The 26,048-nt window shown below is 36.7% G+C and overlaps 1 protein-coding gene across 1 annotated transcript in view; it reads right to left on the bottom strand.

Moving 5' to 3' along the window:
* Nucleotides 1-2,653: 2,653 nt before the first annotated feature.
* LOC121422397 (protein kinase C-like) overlaps nt 2,654-26,048 on the bottom strand; it is a 97,191-nt gene continuing 73,796 nt past the window's right edge. The window contains exon 5 of the mRNA XM_041617409.1: nt 2,654-3,499. Coding sequence (XP_041473343.1) covers nt 3,279-3,499 — 221 coding nt within the window. The 3' untranslated portion in view covers nt 2,654-3,278. The remainder of the gene's footprint in view (nt 3,500-26,048) is intronic.

Below are 26,048 nucleotides of genomic sequence, written 5' to 3'. Positions count from 1 at the left end.
TTGTATCATCATTAGAAAAAGCAAAAAGAGACATTTTGAGGGTATTTTATAGTCCACCAAAGGGAAAGTTGTTCATCAGTGACATCACACATCCTTGTCGCATTGTCAATGGGAGGATCTCCATAGCATTAGTGATTGCAATATTCAAATGCTCATAACTTTCTCATTATTTGTCTGATTTTTCTAAAACTTTCTTTATTCTTATTCTTTGATTTTTCTGTTTCTACACAAGCCTATTTGTTCCAAAGGTTTCATTCCCCTTTAATATAGCTGAAATACTTCTACCTATTGACAGCAATTAGAAGTGCATTTTGTGCATGCAAAAACATATCTTTAAAAAGTGTCACGCATACAATCCTCACTTTAAAAGAAATTATCAAATCTGAAGTGTGCATTTCAACACAAACTAAAATCTACCCTCAGTTTCATTGATGGAAAGCAATAATGTTGTTGAATAACTGTCGGTCAACCAAGTCCACACACTCAACCATAACCCAGATCCTGTACTCAGCTTAAAACTATGTTTTGAATCCACAGCCTTTGTTTAGTGACCTCAAACATTGTTGTCATGCCATGAGTGCTTTCTACATAAGATATGAACACATTCTTTAAAAGCATTCTGTGAAGAAACACACAGCAAACGTTGATGCAAGAGTACTTTAAACATGTGGGTTATATATGTGACTTTATGTCAAATTATTATTAATTCTAGGTCTCTTTGAAAAAAAAATGGAATGAATCACCCTTTTTTTAGGTCAAATTAAGACCATGAATATTTTGATGCTTCATTGAAATGATACATTTAAAAATGGAAATGTTTCACTATTGGATATAGGTATACTGAAAGGAGATAGGGAAATATTTTGTTTTGTTTGTATAACTGAAATGATACAGCCAAAGAAAACACTTGTTGAAGTTATAGTAAACGTGTCTACTCTCTACTAATTAATATGACATGATAGAAAATGAAATGTGGGGTGAGACACATGATAAGATTATAAGATTGATGCTTTCCTGAATGGAGGAACAATAATTGGGGGCTACCAAAATTTCCTGCTATAAAGAGTCCATAAACTAGCAAACGATGATAGATGATGTTTAGGGGATAATTTCCAATATCGATATCATTTTCTTGCTGATATAATAGTTTCTGGTGGGAGGAAGACACAAGAGTTTATTGTGCTTAATGAATTAGTTCTGATGTAGACTTACCGCTTGGCTTTTTCAATGCAATGACAAGATGGAGATGAAAATGAACTGGGAGAAACAATGGAATTTTTTTTTTAAATAGGATGCTGAACCTTTTAGTCACCTAAATGATGTATCATAATTAGGAGTTACGTACTCCTAAAAGAATCAAGTCTGTGATAAATATGATCTACATATGAACGAGTGGTTTCCACCTAGCATAACAACTTAAAATAGGGAATCCAATCTGGTCTAAATGTAATTAATGTCACTTTTAAGGCGACCCCCAAACCATTCCTAGCGCCATTATTACATTCCCTTTTCACCCTATCACTTTCATCTGCCCTGGTTTCATCCATTTCTTCCTTCTTCTCCCTCTTTCCTTATCAATCCACCTCTCCCTTTCTCTCTCTCTACTACGGTTCAGGCGGTGAGGTGTGTCATCCACACATATTAATTCCTGCCAAAAATAAACTCCCAGCTATGGGTTGAATGAACTTGGCCAATACATGACATACTCCAAGTTAACAATGATATAAAAAAATCCTCAGACAAGGATGAGCAAGAGAACATGGCGACGACCACAAACAAGCCTGTCTTCATCAACCCAAGTATTCTAGTCATCCCATTATTTTTTGATCCAGTGAATGATTCCAGCCGGATCCTTTTTATGGTAAATGATGGGCATCACATTTTTATCAGTGTTGATGCAGTTCCTAAGGCTCACCATTCATTCATATACACTGTAAAAAAAACCCTGATTTTACACGAAAAAACAAGATTTTGCAGAAAGCAATAACAGAACCATTCTGTAAATTCATAAAACAGGAATTTTTCTACAATTTAACAGAACTGGTCTGTTTAAAAAGGGGAAAATGGTATTTTATTTAAGGAAATTTGTAAGGTTCCATACACTAAATACTAATTTCCTGCAATTTTACATGATATAATGTAAGATTACGCAATCTGGTAAGATTACAGGTGTTCTCGAGACTCTGCTGCAGGAGCTTCTTTTATTTTAAGGATGAGTTTTCTAACAGTGTAGATGCTTGCAACCTATGAACAGCTATAGGAAACACCGATCAGATTATCTACAATGAACATAGAGTTAGCGGGCGATTTCATGGGTTTTATCTCAACATCAGTCTAGAGTCAATCAAGTTTCTTTTTAATTTGTCGGCGGTCTTCCAAACTGTCGTATCACACATATGACGGTGCAAACCCATTTTAGAGAAAATCGACTTTAAAGTTTACTATAATTTTGACACTTAGTTCCCTAGCCTTATGGTTGGAAAGTCCAAGACAATTGCTTGACAATGATATACTTATTTTTACACAAAATGAAGGATAGGAGAACATATTGCAAAAGAGCTACATGCTTGTAATTTTGGTTTGAGCGGTTTAGATTCCCCCGCACATAAACGCCATAGGGAATACAACCCTGACCGCGTTTTCAATGCAAGCAGTCGGTCAAAACGTGGTATCGCTTTTCACATGCAAAGTCAATGCAGTGCAGATGGCCGATACGACGGTTTAGCTGACCGCGCGCTTTGAAATCGCAGTCAGTGAACACGTCGTATCGCTCTGTTATAGTACACGTTTCCAATGGGATTTCCGCATTTTATTGAAAAAATGTATGGCATCGCCGTGAAAATCCTCTCATATCTCAGAAAATGAAATAAATAGCTTTCTAGAAATTTAATTATGAGTAGAATAGGACCCAGTACTCTAATTTTCTTCAAACATCTCAAAATCAATTTTTTGACCAAAATTGACTGATACGACGGTTCGGATGATCGCCAACGAATTGGTCAGTATTACTTGAATTATTGTTCAGAGACACCAGGGTTGCGAGTTGGGATTAGTTTTTGTTTTCATCGTGGTACCCAACTATGGGCCCATCTTCTGGACCCTCAGAAGAAGCTTGGCTGGAGACCTATCCAGACATTATTTGGAGAATTAATTCAAATTTTGAAATATAAAAAGTGCACTCAAGGTAGTCAGTAGAAAAGAGCCATCGCATCAAGTGCAAATGCACTCCTATTTTTCATAATTCCATAAAGAATTTTTGATTAACAGTGGAATGATCTTCATGATGAGTCACTGTGCTTGATTCCTGCCAAACGCAAATGCAAAAAAAATTCAAGAAAATTGGTGTGAATAAAAAGACTTGCACACTTACCTGTGACCTGGAGTTTGTTTCCAATGACCTCGGCTTTGACCTTGATACGACCTCGTCTCTCTGTATGGTCTGCTCCACATAAATTTGGTACCGACTTCTGACATCGTTTGTGTACGTTCATGTCACATGCTGTAATAGAACAGAAGAATTAGGTCATAATCGTAATTACAATCCATCATCACAGTTGTTTACCCAATATTTTGTTAACAAAATTAATTTTGACTTAAATCATAAATGATCCATCAAAATAGTCCTTGACCTCTTCATGCAAGTGTTCTTTATTACTTGTGTTTTACCTTTACTCCATACACTACTAAGATGCACTTTTGCAAATAGATTCAGTCATCATACTGTACCAATATAACAAAATGAAAAAAAAAACAAGAATCATACTTCCTGTGTGTGATCGGTATACATTCCCCTTTCCATAATTGGCATAAAGTAATTAGGGGTCAAATTATTACACTTTCATTATATGTTAAAGCTACATCCAGCAAAACACTATTCGATCAACATACTATTACAGTTCCCAAATGCACCATAAATATAACAGTCGATCACTCTGGGGGCTTAGAACATTATTAAAATGAGGTAAATGATGCGGTAATAATAAATAAATTGAAAATTATTTCCATAATAAAAGATCACCGATCATTAATTGGAAGACATCAATATTGTGGAACCCAACACCTGCTGACACTGGATAAACAAGTTTAATGGTCCTAAGTACATATTTCCTTTCATTATCGCCTTAAAAACAGTTGAGATAAAATGGAAATTGTGAAAAGATCAAGTGTATTACTCATAAATCAATTAGGGCTATTCCATTTAATAATCAACCTTATTGTACATCCGCCCCCCCCCCCCCATTTTTCTCAAGTTTTAATTCACTTCATAAACTGGCCAAGTCATGGTCATTTGAGAGCATTACAGACTGTCAATAGAACCAGAAATCAGAGATGGAAATTTTCATGAGGGTCCCACATGGGGTCGGACGTACATATTTTATGGAATTGCCCAAGAGACAATTGGCAAATCAATCACCAAATCATTATCATACAATTATATTAAGCAAATTCTGAACAACTAATCATGAAAAAATGCATCATAGATCTAATGACTTACATGTAAAAATATATGGAAACATCTCAGTTGCTCCTCTCTTTTATTTTAGCATTAATTCAGAAAAGAAATACCTAATGTTAACACTACAATTTCCTTTACATTTGTTACCTAATGATTATAATCCAAATAAAAAAATTCATGTTTCAGAGAGTTTCCTTTCTCCCCTGCCCTCATTTTCTTCCTCCTCATCCTCCTCCTATTCCCCTTCTTCTTCTCCCTTCTCCTCTTCTTCTTCCTCCTCCTCTTATTTCTCCTCTCCATCCTTCTCCCGTTTCTCCTCTTCTTCCTCCTCATCCTATTCCCCCCCTCCTCCTCCTCCTCTTTCTCCTCTTCTTCCTCCTCCACCTATTCCTCTACTGCCTTCTCCCCTTCCTCCTCTTCTTCCTCCTTCTCTCCATCCTTCTCCCCTTTCTCCTCTTCCTCCTCCTCCTCCTATTCCTCTTCCTCCTCTCCATCCTCCTCTTCTTCCTCCTCCTATTTCCCTTCCCCCTCCTCTTCTTTCTGCTCTTCTTCCTCCTCCTCTCCATCCTTCTCCCCTTTCTCCTCTTCCTCCTCCTACTCCTATTCCTCTTCCTCCTCTTCCTCTCCATCCTCCTCCTATCTCCCCCTCCCCCTCCTCTTTCTCCTCTTCTTTCTCCTCCTCCTCCTAGAAAGCATTTTTCAGCCAGTTAAAATGATAAATCTTTCGTGTAATTTCCATGTAGAAAATCAAAGCAGGAATCAATTCCATTATCTGGCTAAAGATGAAATTTCCTACTACAACCATAAACAGTATTTAATATGAAACTTTTGCCAGATAAAGTAATTGACTTCTACATCGATTTTCTGCATATCAATCAAGGTTGATATTTTGATCCAGGGCCAACTGATGCAATGGCCGGACAAAATGGCAATGAAATAAAAGGTTTTCTTTTATACCTTTTCTGCTGCAGATCGCTTGAGGATTACACTGCATTTGAATAAACCTTGACAAAAATCCAAGATGGTTTGATGGAAAACCCTTTAATCCAATTCTACTCATGCAATCAATTATTGTTTGCTACACACCTATTTCCTGAATATCTCTCGCAAATGAGATGCAATGATCTAGGAAGCCCCCAAGGAATTATTAACATGCCACATCACTCTCCCTCTACACATCCGTGGAAAGCAAGATCGTCATATTTGCCGAGAAATGACGAAAGGAAAAGCGGGCCTCAAGTCAGATCTGTGCCAATGACTACGCAACATCCAACACACTAAACCCTTGGGGGAGATATTGAGAAACTTATCCGTCATGCCACTATTTTGATGAGCAAGATTCCAGGCATATTGATCAATAAAATCTATTATCTCTTCTGCTTAAAAAGAGATTTCCTTTTCCGTTTGCTTGTGATGCATCATAAAAAAGGAAATTGCTCTCAAAACATGCTTTGAGGGTTTGTTTCTTCTTATCTATTTTTGTCCTCACTGCCCCAAAACACTCCAGCAAATAAGTATACAACATGTACATGGGATCTGAGTGTGAACGTGCAAAGTATGTAACAAGTTAAACAAAAGATTAATAAATCCACACTGCAAATCTACTGCCCTGTTTTCTCAGTATGAAAAATAATTGATTAGACTTGAAACTCACAAACCCCGAATATTTCTTCATGACTGGTTTCGAGATACATAACACCCTATCTATAGTGTTTTACAGCTTCCATCACACAAATAGATGGAAGATGCTCCTTATTTAACGATAAAAATCCCATTCTACCTGTTTTATAAGGTGGTTTCAGATCGCCTCGAAGTTTGTCAGTTCCAGGTATTTTCTGATCGGGAAATTTACCCCGATCAGAAAATACCAGGTAATATTGGCAATGTTAAAGCAAATTTTTGCGTAATCTCCCTGAAAGAAAATACCCACTAATATAGGTACATGTCAAAATTACGAGAACTTTCGTGGGGATTTTCCCAAGGTCACAGGTATTTTGGCAATGTGAAAGTAATTTATGGGAACTTTGAGCCCAGTGTGTAGTTGGGTGTGCTTGCCGTGGGAGGCTGCTGAGCTAATGATTTTGAATCTCGCGCCTCGCTAGCTTTCAGGCCATACTGCGCATGCTCATGACTTCAGGAACTTATCCCGAAGGGTATGTTTCAGGGCAGTGTGAATGCAGGGATAATTAATGGGTATTTTTTAGCCTTAAAAAGTTCTCGAATTTAACGGGGATTCTTATAATCAAGGTGGTTTGAAACCACCTATATTCTGCCATCCCCAACCCCATCTCCCCCCTCATTACTGCCACTATATATATATTTCTCTTTCTCCCTTTCTTTCTTCCTTATTTTCTTTCTCTCTTTTTCACATCTCACTCTTTCACTTTCTCCGCTCTGTCAATGCCTTCCTATTTTCAGAATCCTAGCCCAATGTGATCAGTTCCTGACATTATGTGTCAGTAGATAATTCTCTCTATTACATATGGTGCATACAGGTGTTGAACAGTGAACTCAAAACAATATAGATGGCAAATTCCATTTATGATTTCCCAAACATCAATGGATTTAATCTGTATCACAAATTCCCTAAATTTTGCTCCATGTCTTTGTCACAATTGGGAAAATAATAATTACAGCTCTAGCTACACAAGCCTTTAGAATACAATGTCATTGGTTATTAACTCAATTTTCTCTAAATAAATTTTGCACTGTCATATCATGGTTTGCATGAATGACGATGATTAATGAAAATTAGTGATTGCTTACAAAGACAAGTGGAATGCCTCTGGCCGTCTCACCTGCATCACGCGGTTCAATATAGCAGCAGTGCTGACGTTGAATACTACTCTAACTCGCACAAGATGTTCAGTGATACATGGTTACTCTTATGTCCACTTTTTATGAACTAGACCAATAAACTTACAGAGATATGATGGTTATTCACCAAAAAACTCCAACATGGCCAAAGTTCATTGACCTTACATGACCTTTGACCATGATCATGTGACCTGAAACTCAAACAGGATATTCAGTGATACTTGATTACTCTTATGTACAAGTTTCATGAATCAGATCCATAAACTTTCAAAGTTATGATGGTAATTCAACAGATACACCCAATTCGGCCAAAGTTCATTGACCTTTGACCTTGGTCATGTGACCTGAAACGTGCACAGGATGTTCAGTGATACTTGATTACTCTAATGTCCAAGTTTAATGAACTAGCCCAATAAACTTCCAAAGTTATGATGGTAATTCAACAGATACCCCCGATTCAGCCAAAGTTCATTGACCCTAATGACCTTTGACCTTAATCATGAAACCTGAAACTTGCACAAAATTTTCAGTGATGCTTGATTACTATTATGTCCAAGTTTCATGAATCAGATCCATAAACTTTCAAAGTTATGATGGGAATTCAACAGATATCCCCAATTCGGCCAAAGTTCATTGACCCTAAATGACCTTTGACCTTGGTCATGTGACGTGAAACTCATGCAGGATGTTCAGTGATACTTGATTAACCTTATGTCCAAGTTTCATGAACTAGGTCCATATATTTTCTAAGTTATGATGACATTTCAAAAACTTAACCACAGGTTAAGATTTTGATGTTGATTCCTCCAACATGGTCTAAGTTCATTGACCCTAAATGACCTTTGACCTTGGTCATGTGACATGAAACTCTAATAGGATGTTCAGTAATACTTGATTAACCTTATGGCCAAGTTTCATGAACTAGGTCCATATACTTTCTAAGTTATGATGTCATTTCAAAAACTTAACCTCAGGTTAAGATTTGATGTTGACGCCGCCGCCGCCGCCGCCGCCGCCGTCGCCGCCGCCGTCGGAAAAGCGGCGCCTATAGTCTCACTTTGCTTCGCAGGTGAGACAAAAACCAGGTATTCACCAGAAGACATTGTTTTCCATGAGATAACCGGTGCACAGGTACACTTGCATGCCCTTGGTTATACCTTTGCTGGCAATTTCCTGCATTTACATGGGTTTTCACCCATTCTCCAGTTCACAAATATCTTTTATGTTTATCTTTATTCAGCCCCATTTTCATATTTATCTGACTTAAACCATGTCAGAATTCACTATATCATGCCATATCATCATCATGAATCAATCTTGAATTTGAAGAATTCATTTTTACATCTTGCTTAAAATGGTACATGACTTTTCTAATTAAAATCAAAATTTAGAAAATGTAAGATTATGTAAAAGCAATGTACCTTTAAGGTTTAAACAAAAGTAAACTTGTCTCTACTATCTCTCTGTAGCAGGGGGATGTCATGTTATCTGCATACCAAATTGATGGCAGGACAAGCAATGTCATTTACTAAATTGCTCTCCGTCTGATTGTTTGGGAAGATGCAATTCATTCTGAGCGTTGTATACACCCAACACCAGGTACAGCGATAAATGAATGGTCTAGTATCAAGTCAGAAGGTATTTTTTCTATTTCATTAAGCTGGCAATCATGGCATATTAAAATAGAAAATTGGTTTGTACCCCTGCTAGTTGACTGTTACACAGACATTTTCAGCAAATAATAAATGAATGGTCTACAGGTCTAGTATCAAGCCAGAAGGTGTTTTTGTTTTATTTCACTATTAAAGCCGGCACTTGTGGCATATTGTAATAGAAAATTGGTTTGTTCTCCTACTATAGTAAGAGTTACACAGATATATTTCAACAAAAATTAAATTAATGGTCTTGTATCAAGTCAGAAGGTATTTTTTTATTTCATTATTAAAGCTGGCACTTGTGGCATAATGGAATAGAAAATTGGTTTGTTCTACCAGTAAGAGTTAAATTACACAGAAATTTTCAACAAAAAATAAATTAATGGTCTTGTATCAACTCAAGTCAGTAGGTATTTTTGTATTTTATCAAGCTGGCACTTCCCCTGCAGAAATTTAAGCGTGCCGCTTGCTAGTAACTAGCATGCGACTAGCAGGGCGCTCGCTTAATAAGCGAGTGCATGCTAGCGAACAGTCCCTGCTCGCTAAAAGATCGCTTAACTATTACTCTGCACGCATATCACACGCTTATTAAGCTAGCCGCATGCTAGTTACTAGCATGCCGCAAGCTTGCGCAAGCTAGTCGCACGCTTCCCGCAAGCTTGGAAATTTCTGTAGGGGTTATGGCACTTTGGAATATACAATCAGTTTGCTCTACTCGTGAGAGTTACACAGACATTTTCAACAAAAAATAAATGAATGGTCTAGTATCAAGTCAGAAGGTATTTTTGCATTTCATTAAGCTGGCAGTTATGGCACATTGGAATAGAAAATCGGGATGTACTTCTGCTAGTTGACTGTTTAACAAGACATTTTAAACAAAGATAGATCAACTCATTTATTCATTTTATCAAAGATGACACTACAGAGGAAAAGTGTCCCCCCCCCCCCACCACCACCAATGATCATTTTTGTTTTGCTTTTTAGAGTAGTGAAAAACACAAGGAACAAAAAAAGGAGAAAAAAAATAAATCTGGTTCATGTCACTTTATATAATCCATTATTCAATTACACCAGCCCTGCATTTAAGCAGGGTGCTACATAAGCACTTGCCCGATTGCCCGGGGCAAGTAAAAATTATAGTTGGGCAGGTGTTTTGAAGTGAAAACCAAAACAAAAAGCCCGAATTTGGCAAGCAAAAATCATGTCTCACAGTAGAATTACCAAAATTACCAAAATTCGGGTCGATGGGATATACCGACCCTAAATTTGGTCATGGCGGGCAAGATAAAATCATTCTGTATAAAACATGCAAGAACAAGGTAATAAAGTTCATGTCAAAAGAGAAAAAAAGGCATTTGGTTTCTAAAACCATAATATTTTCTTTTGAAAAAAAAAAATTTAAGGATTTTTTCAGGCAAGTGAAATAGATTTTCGGGGAAGTATATTTCAACTATTTAAAAATTTACTTGCCCAACAGGGCAAGTTCATTTAAGAAGTTATGTAGCACCCTAATTTAATTAATCCATTCATATTCTTTTTTTTAACATTGACCAAAGTAAGCAAATGGAGGCCTGATACATAACTTTCTTTAAACAGGTGCACTTAAATAATACTACATTGTTTTAAAGTACCAGTAGTAAAAGTATTTGCTAACACAAGTGCAATGAATGTTAAAGTAAGTGTGCATGTAAATCTATTCATGAGATGCATTATAAGAGAATGAATTTATATCTTTATCACATCAAAAAAAGTTTGCATACACATATCAGTTTCAGTTTAAAAAAAATCAAATTAGGCAGCAATGCTATTCCCATCTAGATCAACAAGTGTTTTTCCACACTTGCTGCCAATTACTCTACATCCACTATTTACTTTGGAGAAAGTCAAAATGTCAACCCATCCTGCCATGCCATCGAACAGATTGAAATCAAGCATATACGGGCAATAATTGAAGAAAACAACTGCATACAGTTCTCCCTATCAAAACATGAAATGAACCATGAAATATCTCCGAGAAATGCCAAGAAAACATGCCTGAACCGAGACATGGCGTATAAACTTCTACGTCAAAACTGAAAACCTCGAAGGGGCAACCTGGGCAAACTAGGTAACAACCAGTGGGATATGTCAGGTCAAACAGTCCTGACTTGACTGTAGATAGGTGCTCTGTTACAAATGATTCCCTGGATTTTACCAATGTACCTAATGTATCCCTCTGACATCAACAATGTATATGAGAGTGGGTCAATTTAAAAATTTAAGGCTAAATTGATCTTGCCATGGAACCTTGGAGGAGATGAATGATGGAGGATTTGCCTAACAACGATAACCATGTTCGCCCTCCCCCCCCCCCCCCATCACATCACTCCAATCCATAATAGGTGCTTGGTAAATGCTCCCCATCGGTGCTCCACTTCATTTCTTCGTCAATGTGATTTTATTCCTTTGCTTGCAGAGTATTTACCCTCTCAATTAAAAAGGCAGGAATATCAAATTCCTACTTCAGATGTAAGAGTTCATTTACACAGAAAGTGCAACGGCACTTCGAATTGTTGTGCATGTTGTGTGTAATAGGCTTAGTATATATACTTGAGCATTACTGCAGGACTACAATCACTTTAAAAACACTTTAAACATGAATTACCGAGGGTAATTTTAAAGGTATGTGGATGATTAATTCTACAACACTTATATTCGTATCCAGACTAATACAAAACAATGTTGATTACATCAAAATATAAACAAACTTTTTAAATCGTAATAGGAAAAAGGTTCATCTAGATAGGGTCGTTTTCTTCTTGGCATTCTACTTTCCCTCGTAATTTTTCATTCCACTGTCTTTAAGAATAGAAGTCACCATTAATTTCTTTAAGAAAAAACATATTAAAGATGAATGGTTAATACTGTATTATGTGAGGGGCTTGCTCTGCTGTATGGGGGGGGGGGGGTAAATGCAACATAAGAGAATATAAACAAATCATATCACTAAAAGGGATATATTCAAATATAATAATTGAAAAGTAGAAAACACAGGAAAAGCAGTAAGTCATATGAAAAAAAAAGAGTAAGAAGACTTAATTCTACAGCCTTGGTGGTAGAATTATGTCTAGTGATCATGGGAAAAGTTTTGTTATTGCGAGTATTAAGTAATTGAATTGCAAATTAGGAATGGCGGCTAAATGGCGTCAAGTAAAGTCGGATAAGCTAAAATTGTAACCACTGAAAAACTATCCATTACTTAGTATATTTTCTTTAGCTCCCCCTCTTTTCTCCTTTTCTGACTCCTGTCCTGGTTATGTCCTCTTCCTCAGTCATTTGCAATCCCTTTTTATCTTGACACCATACCCTTCCTGTTCTTTCTTCCCCCTCCTTCTCCTCTTTGTCCTCCTCCTCCTCTCTCTCTCTCTTTCTATCCTCTTCCTCCTCCTACAAACAGTCCATTGCTCCTCTCCCTTATTCTCTGTTCATAATTCTCCCCTCATCGAGGCCTCTTCCTCCATTGCCTCCCACTCCCCCCCCCCTCCGTCCATCACCCCCTTCCTCATGTTTGAACCGTCCTCCCTCCAAGAAATTTAGCCAAACCATCTTCACGAACATTTAAGATACGGCCATATACCAAGAGTCCATGTCTGTTGCACGCTCTGTACAATATGATACCAAGACCTATTACGAAAAGCATGATCCATTATCAGGAGTACTCCATTACTGAATTAAAATGGACAAGGGAGGCACAACCAGGCTTCATTTAATAATTGGTGGGCTAGCAGCTCATTCTGCCTATAATTTGGCAAACAAACTCTTTCTCTACCTCTCTCTCTATCTTCCATCTCTCTCTCTCACTGTATCCATCTCTCTCCTTCCTGTTTTCCCTCCATTTAGAATACTTTGAAAATATTTTAGTCTAATGGCTCATGATCTCTCGCTTTGTTTTTGTTGTTTTTTGATCTCCTGAATAATAAAATCTCTGAGTCCTTCAACGCCATTTGTAAATTGGCAACACACATGCTGATAACAATAATTTATATTTGCATTCAAGGTAACTAACACTGTGAATAAAAAAAACATTACTACTTTATTATGTTAAAAAGCATTACAGCTTGCAAGGTAGAGGAATACTATTAAGTTCAAACAAATGAATATAGGTTCGTATCCATTGCCAAAAAAATTCTCAGCAATGGGCATGGTGTAGAGCGGGTTCAGAAAAAATATTCATGTGATTTCAATATCTGTTTTGCTATATTCCAAAATACCACTGTTAACTTCTTTTTCCCCCTGTTCTATTTTTCTTCCTCATATCTTTTCTCCAACTCTTTGTCTGTTCTTCCCTCTTCTGTGTTCCCCTTATCATCTGTTTTACTCCTCCACTTTTACCGTGTTTACACATTGACTCGGCTCGCGTGTTGAATCCGCGAGCCGGGTTGAACACTGCGAAGAAGGGATCAGAGATCGCGTTTATACGTACATATAAAAAGGCGAGTTCAACACGGCTCGCGGATCTCGAACGGAAGAAGAATTATGACGTAGCAAATTAAAGGCGGGAAATTCACCACCGGAATCGAATCTTGTCCGTGCGAACAACAACAATGCCAAAAGTGAAAGCGCGCGCAGTGACCTAGGTCAAGAGAGTTCGACACGGCTTTCTGTTTACACACGAAAAAATTGCCGAATCTGACTCCTTCCTCCCTTCCTCTTCCTCTCATGCCCTATCAACACTTTCATCCCCTCCCTCTCTCACACACACCCTCTCATCATCACTACATCCATTCTCCCCCCCTCCCCTCTTTCTCTCCCTCTCTCTCACACGCCCTCTCATCATCCTTCCTACATCCATTCTCCCCCCCTCACCTCTTTCTCACTCTTTCTCTCTCATCATCACTCTCTTCCTCCTCCTTTTCCTCTCATTCCCTACCCCCACCTCCATTCCACCCTCTCTTTTTCTCTTTCTTACGCCCTCTCATCATCCTTCCTACATCCCCCCTCCCCTCTTTCTCACTCTCTCTCTCATCACTCTTTTCCTCCCTTCCTCTTCCTCTCATCCCCTACCCCCACCTCCATCCAATCCCCTCTCTCACACATATCCTCTCATCATCATTCGTTTCCTTCTCCTGTTCCTTTCAACCCCAACCTGGACTACATCCGTCCTTCCCCCTCCCCTCTTATTCTCTCTCTCATCATCAGTATCACCCTCTTCCTCCTCCTTTTCCTCTCATCCCCTACCCCCACCTCCATTCCACCCCTCTCTTTTTCTCTCTCTCACGCCCTCTCATCATCCTTCCTACATCCATTCTCCCCCTCCTCTCTTTCTCACTCACTCTCTCTCTCGTCATCACTCTCTTCTTGTTCTCCTCTTCCTTTCATCCCCTACCCCCTCCTCTCACACACCCTCTTATGATCACTTGCTGCTTCACCCAGAATCAGTCAACGTGACCTGCATCACACTAAACAGCCAGTAGGTGCGTGAGATACTTCCCTTCGTTAATTTACCCTCGATATCGGTGTGTCTGCATGATGAATGCGGATAGCCCTAGCACACAGATGGAACACGGCGCAACCATACATCACACATAATCACAGCCGTCTCCAGGCACCATCAAATGCTAACGGACCACACATCTGTCTCTGACCAAACACACACACACGCACCAATCTCATGAAGATATGAACTAGCACCAGTCTCCCCTCTCATGCTCGATACATGATGTGACCAGATTGAAAATATAAAACATGCATTCCCTGCAAAAGTATATTGACTTACAAGTACCCTAGATGCCTATGACATTGAAAACATTTATAAAGGTGCCACAATGCATTCACCCTTTAATGCATGTATTTATTTTCCAAGATCAACCGAGACATTTTGATTCCTAAATGCACTTTTATTGTGCATGGAAAGGTCGTTTACAGCCCTGCAATGTTCGCTTGTGTTGAAGATGTATTTGTATTCTTGTCTACAACAAACCATTTTCAACATGTGTGATATAGATGAGCACTGTCTCTCAGCGAGAGAAGTCATCAAGGACCAAATGATACCAACTTTCAAATCTTGTTCTTGTGCAAAAATGAAGAGTGGTTTTGCCCTTTCAAACATCATTCTTTTTCGGTTTTCCATAAAGACTCTCAATATACGATGTATACAAAAGATATGAAATCTCGGAATTATGATGTTGAAGCTGGGATAAAGGAGCACAAAATATATACAGTAGTCTCAGCGTTTACATTACAAGTATTCAAGATGTAATTTTTTCAAACACACAGCTAGGACATATACTTTTTGTTGCAGTGTGGATGATAAGCTCTGAATAATGTTATTTTTTGTCAATATTGACAATGTAAAAAAAAGAGAGATTACAAAATAACGAGAAAAGAACATAAAGTTTGATATCAAATTGAACATTTGCTGTGCATATTGTGGATTTTGAGCTCATGTCTTACAATTATAGACAAAATTACAAGTTTACTAAATTGTATAGCCAATGAATTTTCATGCTGCCTACAATGAAGCTTATCTCCTCCCTGTCTTTATTTTACTAAAGCACCCCCAATAAAAATCACATATATTGATAACCATTAACTACTGGCTGGCAGATTTGCAAATGAGTTTGTATACAGTACCCAGCTCCAGTATACAATGGGCGACATTAAACCCAAGTTACATTCAGTCCTTGAATCTAGGTGACGGATATCTGTCTCAAGTAATTCACTTTGGAAGATCATCAAAATGCTTTATAATTACTGTTTCACATACTTTATCCATATAGAGCTATAACATCTGTAATAGCTCTATGCTTTATCCCATTATAATTACTTTGTCACCCATGGTGTTACCATAGAGCTATTATCTGTAATAGCTCTATGGTGTTACCTTTAATTTCTCTAATTTTGGGGAATGTAGGATTCACTTTCTTGGTGCTGCAGAAGCAGACTGGGAAAAAATATATGAACTATGATGTGGGTGTTCCGTTGTCAGATCTGGGGCCTGTTTCAAAAGATTTGTGCAATGTCTATAACAAATTTACTATTAGCCAATCAGATTAAAGGATTTCAGTAACTTTTAACGGTTATTGTAAATTTGTTATTGTAACAAGTTTTATGAAATGGATCCCAGGTCTAAAAACCCAAGCTATCATCTTGAAAAACATTTTCCATTTTACAAAGGTGGGATATTTCCAACTATAACACCATCATTGGGAAGACCATTACCATGGAAACAACATATTTCATCTCTCCATTTTACATCACTGCATAGATTGCATTTTTCTCACTTCCTCGGTTCCCAATAAAGGCATACTGCAGAATGGCAATTCCACAACTCTCTCTCCCTACCAAATTCTTAAATCTCTTTTCCATCTTTCTATATGGTTCATTGCAAGAAACATGCCATTAAATGCAATTACATGCTGGTCTCCAACCACTTAAGAACCATATACTTATGAATCAATTAATTTGCAATTTGTGCTCCAGTCTCCTCTCGCCATAGAAAGCAAAAAAATTATTTACTATATTTTGAAAACCTTACTTATCCATTGCAAATTAACAATATAAATTTTGGGTTTGAGTAAGACATTATTCATGCCTTTAGATCATGTCTTAAATATCAAACAAATATTTGCAAATAATTATAATTATCGATTTTACAAATGTAAAAACAAAATCAGTGTAAATCAGCACGAAACAAAAATGAAAATCCACTATTATACAAAAATAAACATATTTATGGCTGAAAGAAACTGCCATCATGGCAGCAAGCCTGGTAACAAAAGTAGCCTCAAGGGACTATTTATGATCAAATTACTAAGAGTTTATTTTTCGCAACAATTTTCTCCGTCTTCCTCCCTTCCCGGTGTACTTTCAGTATTTTCAGTACTTTTGCATCTTATTTTCTCTGTATTACAATACACTTTTAGGAAGCATTCCCCCCAAAGACTGCATGCATGCAATGCTATATTTGCAGCTGCACATGAAGGTTCACCACACATAAAACCATGAATACATAGTTTCATTCTACTTCTTTTTTCTTGATTCTTTTCACTCTTGATTCAACTCATTCAGTACATTCCCCTCATAAAATACAAACTGAACTGACTAAACTCCATCAGGAATTCATTTAACAGTAATTTTCCTTGCAGAGAGAGCTCAACCATCAACTTGGAACACCATCAAGTCTACTAAATGTATATGTACAAAAGGTCTGGGGAAAAGCATATTTTTTATTCCTCACCACATAAATTGAATTATATAAAGAAAGTGCAAGCATAGGGTGAGTAATTTCATATTTCCATATATTCATACTCATTCTTTTGTAAATATTTCAACACACATTTGCACTTGAGTGAGTGAATTTGGCAGTGCACATACATTCGTGGTGGAGGTTTATTGACGTAATTGTTATTCTGCTGGTCCAATACAGTGCGTATCAAAAAAAAGTTTACACTTTGCAAAAGCCTTGGGAATTAAAAAATATAAAACATGTGGGTAATTTTTTCACATATCTTGGGTTTGGGTCTCATCTATCCGATGAAAGTGAAAGTTTTGACAAAATGTTACACTTGAGTGAGCACTGTCTATTTTTGTAAAACTCGCAAAAATCTGTTTGCGCAGAAATGCTTGTTTTTATGCTGTGTCAAGGGAAAAGGGCAAAATCAAACTTACTCTGAAAAACATTTCTTACATTTCCCTTGCACTTTTTGTCAATTGAAATAAAACGGATACATTCAAGCATTTTGTAACAATTTTGCCACTCAAATTGAAATTTAAACACTTACTAAGCACGACCTTTACCCTTTTTGTGCAAGCTTGATCTGAGGACATGAACTGAATCTGAACAAAAGTTTATATCAGACTTCTCCCACATTTTTTCACTAAGTTTTTATCATTTGAAGTGGGTTTACATTTCATTTAATAATTGTTTCTCCTCACTTTTTCCAAGCTTGACAATGACCAACAAAATCAAAATCAAGCCTAAGCCATTTCATGTAAATCACAGCTCAGTGTAAAGCAAATATTGTCACGATGGCCTTGGTTTGTGGAAAGTGGGGTGGGGCGCAATGCACTCTTCAAAACGTTTGGGCAAGGAAACAAATTAAAAAGGGAAAAGATATCTTCAAATCAATCATTCTAGCTAAATTACACGTTATTCATGATTAAGTTCTACTTGTATTCGCATACCTATTTTAAAGTTCTGCGCAATCATTTTTCAAAAGGTATTTGGTTAATGAATGAATATTTAAAAAAAATTGTTGTTTTAATAAGATTTCAGGCGATTGTTTAAACTGTTTAAAAAAATAACGACTGTGCAGTTCGTACAGTGAACATGATGTATGATTTTTTTTAAAGCATTTTCACTGTGTGTATGGCTAATAGGCTATAAAAGTTATGATAGAGTAATGAATTTTACATAAAAATGGCTACAACAAAGTCATTTGTCTCCTACAAAAGTTGCAAGCCAGTATTGCGTACCATTGCAATGGGAGTATTGCATAGTGTGTGCCCATCAATTATGTATATAAAAATGTCTTTTTTTTAGCTCAAAGGTCATCAAATGTATGCATTCAATGTCGGGTAATTGCTTTTCTTGGCCTCAATTTAACAAAATTTCCATTAGTGGGTGGAAATCACCAATCATTATGCAAAAAAAATATCAAAAGGGGAATAAGGGCACAAAAACATAAAAAGGGTTATATAAAACTACACATACACATCCCGCGCAAGCCTTTCTGCTCCACCCACAGAATAACAAATAAAATAATATGGCTTGTATAATTGCATCTGCTGTATATTATCAGAATCAGACAAGTGTCACAAAGTAGTAGACAAATGACCGTTGAGCCGTAACGCAATGGTTTCTAAAAAAAAAATACTATGAAAGCATTGATTGCCCTGATCTTAATTGCAATTTACTAATGGGGAGAAAATTACAATTCGCTGTCAGTCCCTGAAACTCTACGCTGCTGACTGGCTTGCCTGCCTTTTAGCCTCCCTATTGCATGGCAAGAACGAAGGCTAACAACTAAAACATACATTATCTATTGGGAACCAGGCAATTAGGCCATATTTGTAAACCATATATCTATATTCAAGGCTTGTTAAGACAAGGCATGCCTTGCTTGGCTCAGTAACATTTTGTGTACAAAGTCAATGTTTTATATTTGCTAGTCTTGTGTAAAGACCCACTTGTTGATCAAAGTTTTAATTAGGGTCTGTACCTGCAGACTACTTAAAACCTACCTAATGCCCAATGATTTGGTATAGGATGAATAATGTGAATTATATTATAAATATCATGAATCAGTCTAATCATGAAAAGAGGTCTTCAATGAAAAGATAAAACTTTGAATCTCCACAATAATTTGAGCATCAGAGACTATTTTTTTTTTTAAATGTCACTTCCATAATCACAGGGTCTGAGGTTTTCAGATGTGTTAATTACAATCAAGTGTGCACATCCTTTGATATTCAGGAGAAATCATTTCAATCAGGAAACATGCTGCAGCTGCTAACTTTAAAACTATTAAATTGTTTACGTCTGGTTATGAAGGTACCGAGGATATATATTGGGAACTTTCATGTTTTTGCTACTTGCCACGGATAACAATATCATGTTTTTGCTACAATCACCAGAATTGGTAAGTAGCATTTGTCAGCTGATCAGTAAACATGTCATCCAGGCATTACAAAAAATAACATGTTTTATGCTCCAAATCGACATAATTGTGATGTATGATGCATCACAATCCACAATGCGTATTGACCATTAATACGTTGCAATGCCAATAACAGAGTTGTATGTTTCATCTTTATTAATCAAAAGAAGTTATACATTCAACCCAGGTCCATGGCATAGGACTATAACAATATAATTGTTATGCCATTCGCAGGGAGTAATGTACATAGACAATACATACATGACATACATACAATAATAATACGATAAAAGTAAGATTCGCACAATTATAGGCAGGGCAGGGGTGATCAGGAATGTGTTCAAAACATTGCCAAATGGTAGCAAAAGATCACATATTAATTGTGAAAGACCATTAAGACAATGGTCCATATTCTGAACTCGGGTCTAAATCAAACCCCCGTTTAAAGTTGTGGTTTAAGTATGGAGAGCCACTTGGGGCATAAATCCCTAACAGTACACATCCAATTTATTACCTTATTTGACTCTCAAATTGTTCATAATTGTCTGGGAATGATAACTGAAGGATTTTTCTTTATTATAAAAGCAAAATGAAAGAATAATAGTAAACATATTAAAGAAATATAATAATAATAATAATAATAAGCATTAATTTATATAGCGCAGCTTTCATATGGATATATTCCGCTGCGCTTGTTCAGAGCTCTTTTTTACTTATTCTGGTCTACATAGCATATTTTCTTAACTAAAGAGATATGTTTTTAATTTTGATTTAAAGAGAGCCAAGGATGGAGAGCTTCTTATATCAATTGGCAGGCTATTCCATAGTTTGGGGGCAGCAATACATACAATATAAACAGAAGTCTTGCCTCCCCATAATTTAAGCACAGAGTTAGACCGTGGTCTAAGTTACACCCAACTTCAGAATACGGGCCAATGCAACCTGTTGCCTTTTGAAAAATGTAACACAAGACATTTTACAGCAACCAGCCGGTTTCACAATTTACAGCTACAGGCTCAAACTGCAGGGGAAGCTATCTCATAAATACAGCAGTTCACCCATCATGATTACGGAACAAGAAACTAGAGATCGATTGAGGAAAGGTCAATTTGTACTTCAACCTCTTGAAACAAGTGGACCTAGATGGAGACCGAATGTCCAGTCGCGTGAAAAATCTGTTCTTAAAAAGAATAAGAAGAAAAAAGGGTTTAGCTATGGACATGCTGAGAATCAGGAATGCATATCCTGACCTTTTTAAAAACTGTCCTGGGAATGCCATATGCCTGATGATTCAACCAAAAATCAAGCGGTTAAAGGACAAGTCCACCCCAACAAAAACTTGATTTGAATAAAAAGAGAAAAATTCAACAAGCACAACACTGAAAATTTCATCAAAATCGGATGTAAAATAAGAAAGTTATGACATTTCAAAGTTTCGCTTATTTTTAACAAAATAGTTATATGAACGAGCCATCCAAATGAGAGAGTTGATGATGTCACTCACTCACTATTTCTTTTGTTTTTTATTGTTTGAAATATGAAATATTTTGATTTTCTTGTCATTGTCATGTGAAATGAAGTTTCATTCCTCCCTGAACACGTGGAATTCCATTATTTTAACATTTTGTGCTTTAGGCAAGGAGGTCCTAATCATCAAATTCGTAAAAATTGCAAATTTGTATTATTCAAACAATAATCATTGACTCTCTCATTTGGATGTAACTGGCTCGTTCATATAACTATTTTGTTAAAAATAAGCAAAACTTTGAAATGTCATAACTTTCTTATTTTACATCCGATTTTGATGAAATCTTCAGCATTGTGCTTGTCTGATTTTTCTCTATTGATTCAAATCAACATTTTTCTGAGGTGGACTTGACCTTTAAAGAAAAAAAAATCAGGAAGCAAGGTGCAGATCAAGAAATTTACATAAACTTCTGAAGGTATATTTTAAATGCAGCAGTTGGTGACTTTATTATACATCTTGAAGAAATAATTTTGTTACGTTTTCCAACATCATGTTGACCTGGAATGCACAAAATTACAGATCATAATATTTTTTTTGCTTTTTCATCATTATGCCAGATAGACTTACATAAAATTTGGCTAATATAATATGAATTTTAAAGACCTATCTGCAAAATAGCCACAGAATAAGCATTCAAAAAGAAAGCAAAATACAAGTTTAATTCACGTAGTCCTATTCATCTGTCATCAAAAGAATGATATAGAAGACGAGCATACATGTATCTGAATGAGGAAATTGATGTTAAGTTTCGACTGTAACTAAACCGAATGTACAAACTTGCATCAATCGCATGCAAGGGGTTAACTTCAATCAGGGGAACATTTCATGACGAGTTTTGACAGTGATTCTTGCTGACCAATGTTATAAGCTACTGAAATCCTTTCATCTGACTGGCAGAGAGCAAACTTATCAGTGGAAATCACCGACAAAATGCTTTGTGAAACACTCTCCTTGACCATTCTCATGGAAAGTTTACATCACGTTCCTTGCCTTTAACCTGATTTCATGGGAGACATAAGTCTGGCAATAATCAAATAATGTTCCAAAACATACATGTCCAAGTCAAAATTAATGTACTTGAAACGATCTGTCGTGCATCATTTTTTTTTTCAGAATCATCGGCTGGTTGAACATGATAGGGGGGTTACAGGGAGATATCTGCGTATCTGGGAAACTTGGTCTCCCCTGAATGATTGAATTCTATTTGCTTGATGTATTTGAACTGTTTGGATTGCTGGGGCTCCATTTTGTGTGACATGTTTAGATCATGAGCATGCATGCCTTTGCAACAATAATCAACAGACTCTGTCTCTTTCTATTCATGTAATTCATCAATTTACTCTGGTCTATTTCTGTCTTTCCTCCTTTTGAATGTAAAGGTCGGTCTCACAGTCAGTCAGTTAGTTAGTCAGTCAGTCAAGTGGCCTGCCTGTCTCTTGTTCTCCCCCTCTTGGATTCCCTCTCTCTTTCTCACTTTCATTCTCATTTCTTCCCCCCCCCCTCCCCTGTCTTTGTGTCAATTTTCTGATATCTCTCCCAGTCTAAAATATGTAATGGTATTGCACATGAACTGACAGACCCTACATCAATATACATGTATGTCAATGATATACTAAGATATTTTCTATCAAAACTGACCCCCCCCCCCAAGAAAAAAAAATCACAATAGTAATAAATAAATAAATGAAATAAATAAATAAACAAATAAATAAATATATAAGTAAATAAATGAATGTATATGTAATACTAGTAGATACAGAGAGTGAGGGAGAGATAAACAGATTAGAGGAATACAGGATGCAAGTCACACACAATACCCACTTGCATCTTCCTTCTCTGATCACCGTTCTTATCAAACGCCGTGACAAAGAGGATACCCATGATGCCATTCCATCAAAAGCCAAATTGGTCATGCGACAGCCATACAGGATGCAAATGACCAACCCCTACAATGGTAGCTTGGTGGAGAAAACCTTTTTGGGTCATACAGCTATTCTGATGATTTATCAGAAAAACAAATGTAAGAAGCGATAGAACCATCCCCCCAGGCATTAATTACAAAAAATGACCCCCCCCCAAAAAAAAAAGGATGAGAAAAGAAAGAAAGGGAAAGGAGAAAGAAAGTAAAGAGTATGAAAAAGTCCAATTTTTTTAAGAATGAACAATAATGCCTGTATTGTCTTTTTTGTGTGTATTTTAATTGCTGCGAGAGTGTCTTGCTCCCTAACAAGCTCCTTAAGACCGATCCTGTTTGAATAATGATCTACTGTAATCACGATTCTTTGTATTCTTTCTCATTGAATTACTGCTCACTGCAATGTTCAAACTTCTACAGTTCAATCAAGGTCTGTACCAGTAGACTATTTCCAAATTGTCCCGATCCATTGGTCTCTACATCAAGCGGAACATGGCCTAGTTGGACAAGACGTGATCTGCAACAATGAATGTCCTGTGTTCCAGTTGTTATTCCATGCATAGTAAATTATGTGCTTTATTGCATGAAACACTCTTATAGGCTATAAAGGAATATCTGAACATCATAGCCTATATCGGAACAAGCTGGTATACCTGTACCATGGTTGCCTGCAGTCAACAGGTAACTGGTGGAGTGGTGAATGCCTTCTTGATCCAAATGGTTCCTATTCAAAATCCAAGGCATCCACTTTAAGAGGTATAATAGCTCATTTCGAAGAGCTTCTGAATCAAGTTTGAAACCAATTTGGCTTGCTAGTAAACCATTTGGGTCAGGCATCTGTCCTTAGAAACTTCTCGATGGTCTTTTCACACGTGAATCTCGAATCATCATTGTAGTGATGATTGCTATTGTAACCGTGACTGTGAGTAGCGTTTGTGATTCTAATTATGTTCTAGTTTAGTTTCACACATGCTTAAAGAGAAATGCCAGTAGCTGCAGTAAACACTGATTTCATGAGAAAGTCTGTAAAACCAGGCTTAAATGTCAGTACATCATCGAGGATCTAGATCTGGTACAGTTACATAAACTGAACTTTGTGAAATCTTGAAATCTACGCTGAAAAATGTTCACACTGAAGATCACCAACACAGATAGGCACACGTGGGACAGTGTATTACTATTGCTGGAATAAAGACCCGACGGAAGTCACCGAATCCGTGCTTATTTTGCTTATTTATCAGCAATTACACAATTTCTTCCAGAATCCTTTGGCACATATTTTTTTATTCATACAAACAGACACTTGGGTGGTCATTATATTAGATTCTGTAAAAAGTCATTTTGAGATCGTTACCAAAACTGGAATTTATCTTTAATATTCGTCATTAGCCTTACTATTCACTGGAATCATATTCAAATTACGATTTGTTTACGGTGTGAAAGGGCAGTAAAGAAGGTTGAATAAGTACAAGCATCCATGTTTCTCAGCAGTTAAATCGTTAAAATTAATGCTACTGGAAGATTATAATTAATTTGATATGGTAAAATACTGCCTGAAAACAAATAATTCTATGTATAAAAGAATTTGTGAATAATTAAGACATTTTTTTTTCTTGTAAATAGTGTAAATATGTTCACTGAAAATGATTGAAACTTTCTGCAACATTAATAAGTAGAATTAGTATTGAATTAGTTGTACAATATTGAGATTTAGTTAAATTTATTGTTTAAACTATGATAATGACATTATTTGGGGTTAACCTCGATTAGCATCTTGCTATTATGTTAGCTCCAATTACCAAATGTAAATATGTGATGTACTATTCCTTGTGATTGTACCCGACAGTAATATTTGGTAATAAATTCAATTCAGTTAGGTAAATAGCCATCTTATCACACCAATAGTGGTGCCTGTACATAGCTGTCTTAGAAGTCTTCAATAATTCAACATTCCACATATTACCTTGATTTGAAAAAAAGAGAGACCTGAACACTACCAAAAAAAGGGAAAGAATAGTTAGGAATAAAATACTTCTGAGAAATAAGGAACCTGATCACTCAAGATAGTAGCCCCACTTTGATGGCAGAGCAAATCATCAATGCTATCATCTGTAGTAGATATGAAATCCTATCACTCATTCTATTCATGTCTCTAAAATATACCCAGTAATGATATAACCTCAGTATAATAGTGGAAGTGAAACCTATGCATTTGTACAATATTTTTTTTTTATTATCTTTTGTCCATTCTTTCTGTACCTTACTTACTTTTAACACGCAAAATATACAAAACCTTTAAGAGTTCCATTTTTTAATCGAATGATACAGTTCACCTATTTTTCTCACATGTAGCGGTGGACAAAGGGGGCAGCCCACTGAGAAGGTAAAGCCCATAGCTCATTAACATTCATAGATAACACGATCACCTGGCAAGCTGGGATGCATGCTCGTTTATCATGAATAATTCATGAGGGCTGACTGTCGGTGAGATACCGATTATTTGGTCTTTCCTGGACTAACCAAGCTAGAAGGCAGTCTCTCATACCCCTTTCACAAACCAAATTATGCAGATAATATCCGTAAAATGTAACAACAAAAGGTGTTGTAATAATAATAATAATAATAATCCGCTTTTATATAGCGCTTAATCCATCGGAACGACGTGTCTAAGCGCTTTACAGATATATTATTACCCCGGTCATCGGATTCAATTAGTCATTCCCGCACACAATGTGTGCACAATGTGTGCACAATAACACCTATAGGTGTAAAACTAACACCACCAATTTAACACCGGTGTAAAATAACTGGTGTGGTCCTCTATGTACACCGGTTAACACCACATGCAGGAGTGAAGATTCTCAGTATCCGGTAAAATTTATATTTTAAACAAATACAAAGCATAGAAAAACATACTACATCTGTGTCGATGAATCCCCCACCCCTTAAAAAACCTGTTTGTACCGGTATACATTTAAAGTGTGCAGTACATTTCTTAACTTGGAAACCAACAATTGAGGCCCAGTGGAATGTAAGA

This window comes from Lytechinus variegatus, chromosome 10 (assembly GCF_018143015.1).
Source record: "Lytechinus variegatus isolate NC3 chromosome 10, Lvar_3.0, whole genome shotgun sequence".
Taxonomy (NCBI): domain Eukaryota; kingdom Metazoa; phylum Echinodermata; class Echinoidea; order Temnopleuroida; family Toxopneustidae; genus Lytechinus; species Lytechinus variegatus.
Note: the sequence above shows the minus strand (reverse complement) of the source record. Positions and strands in the feature narration are given on the sequence as shown.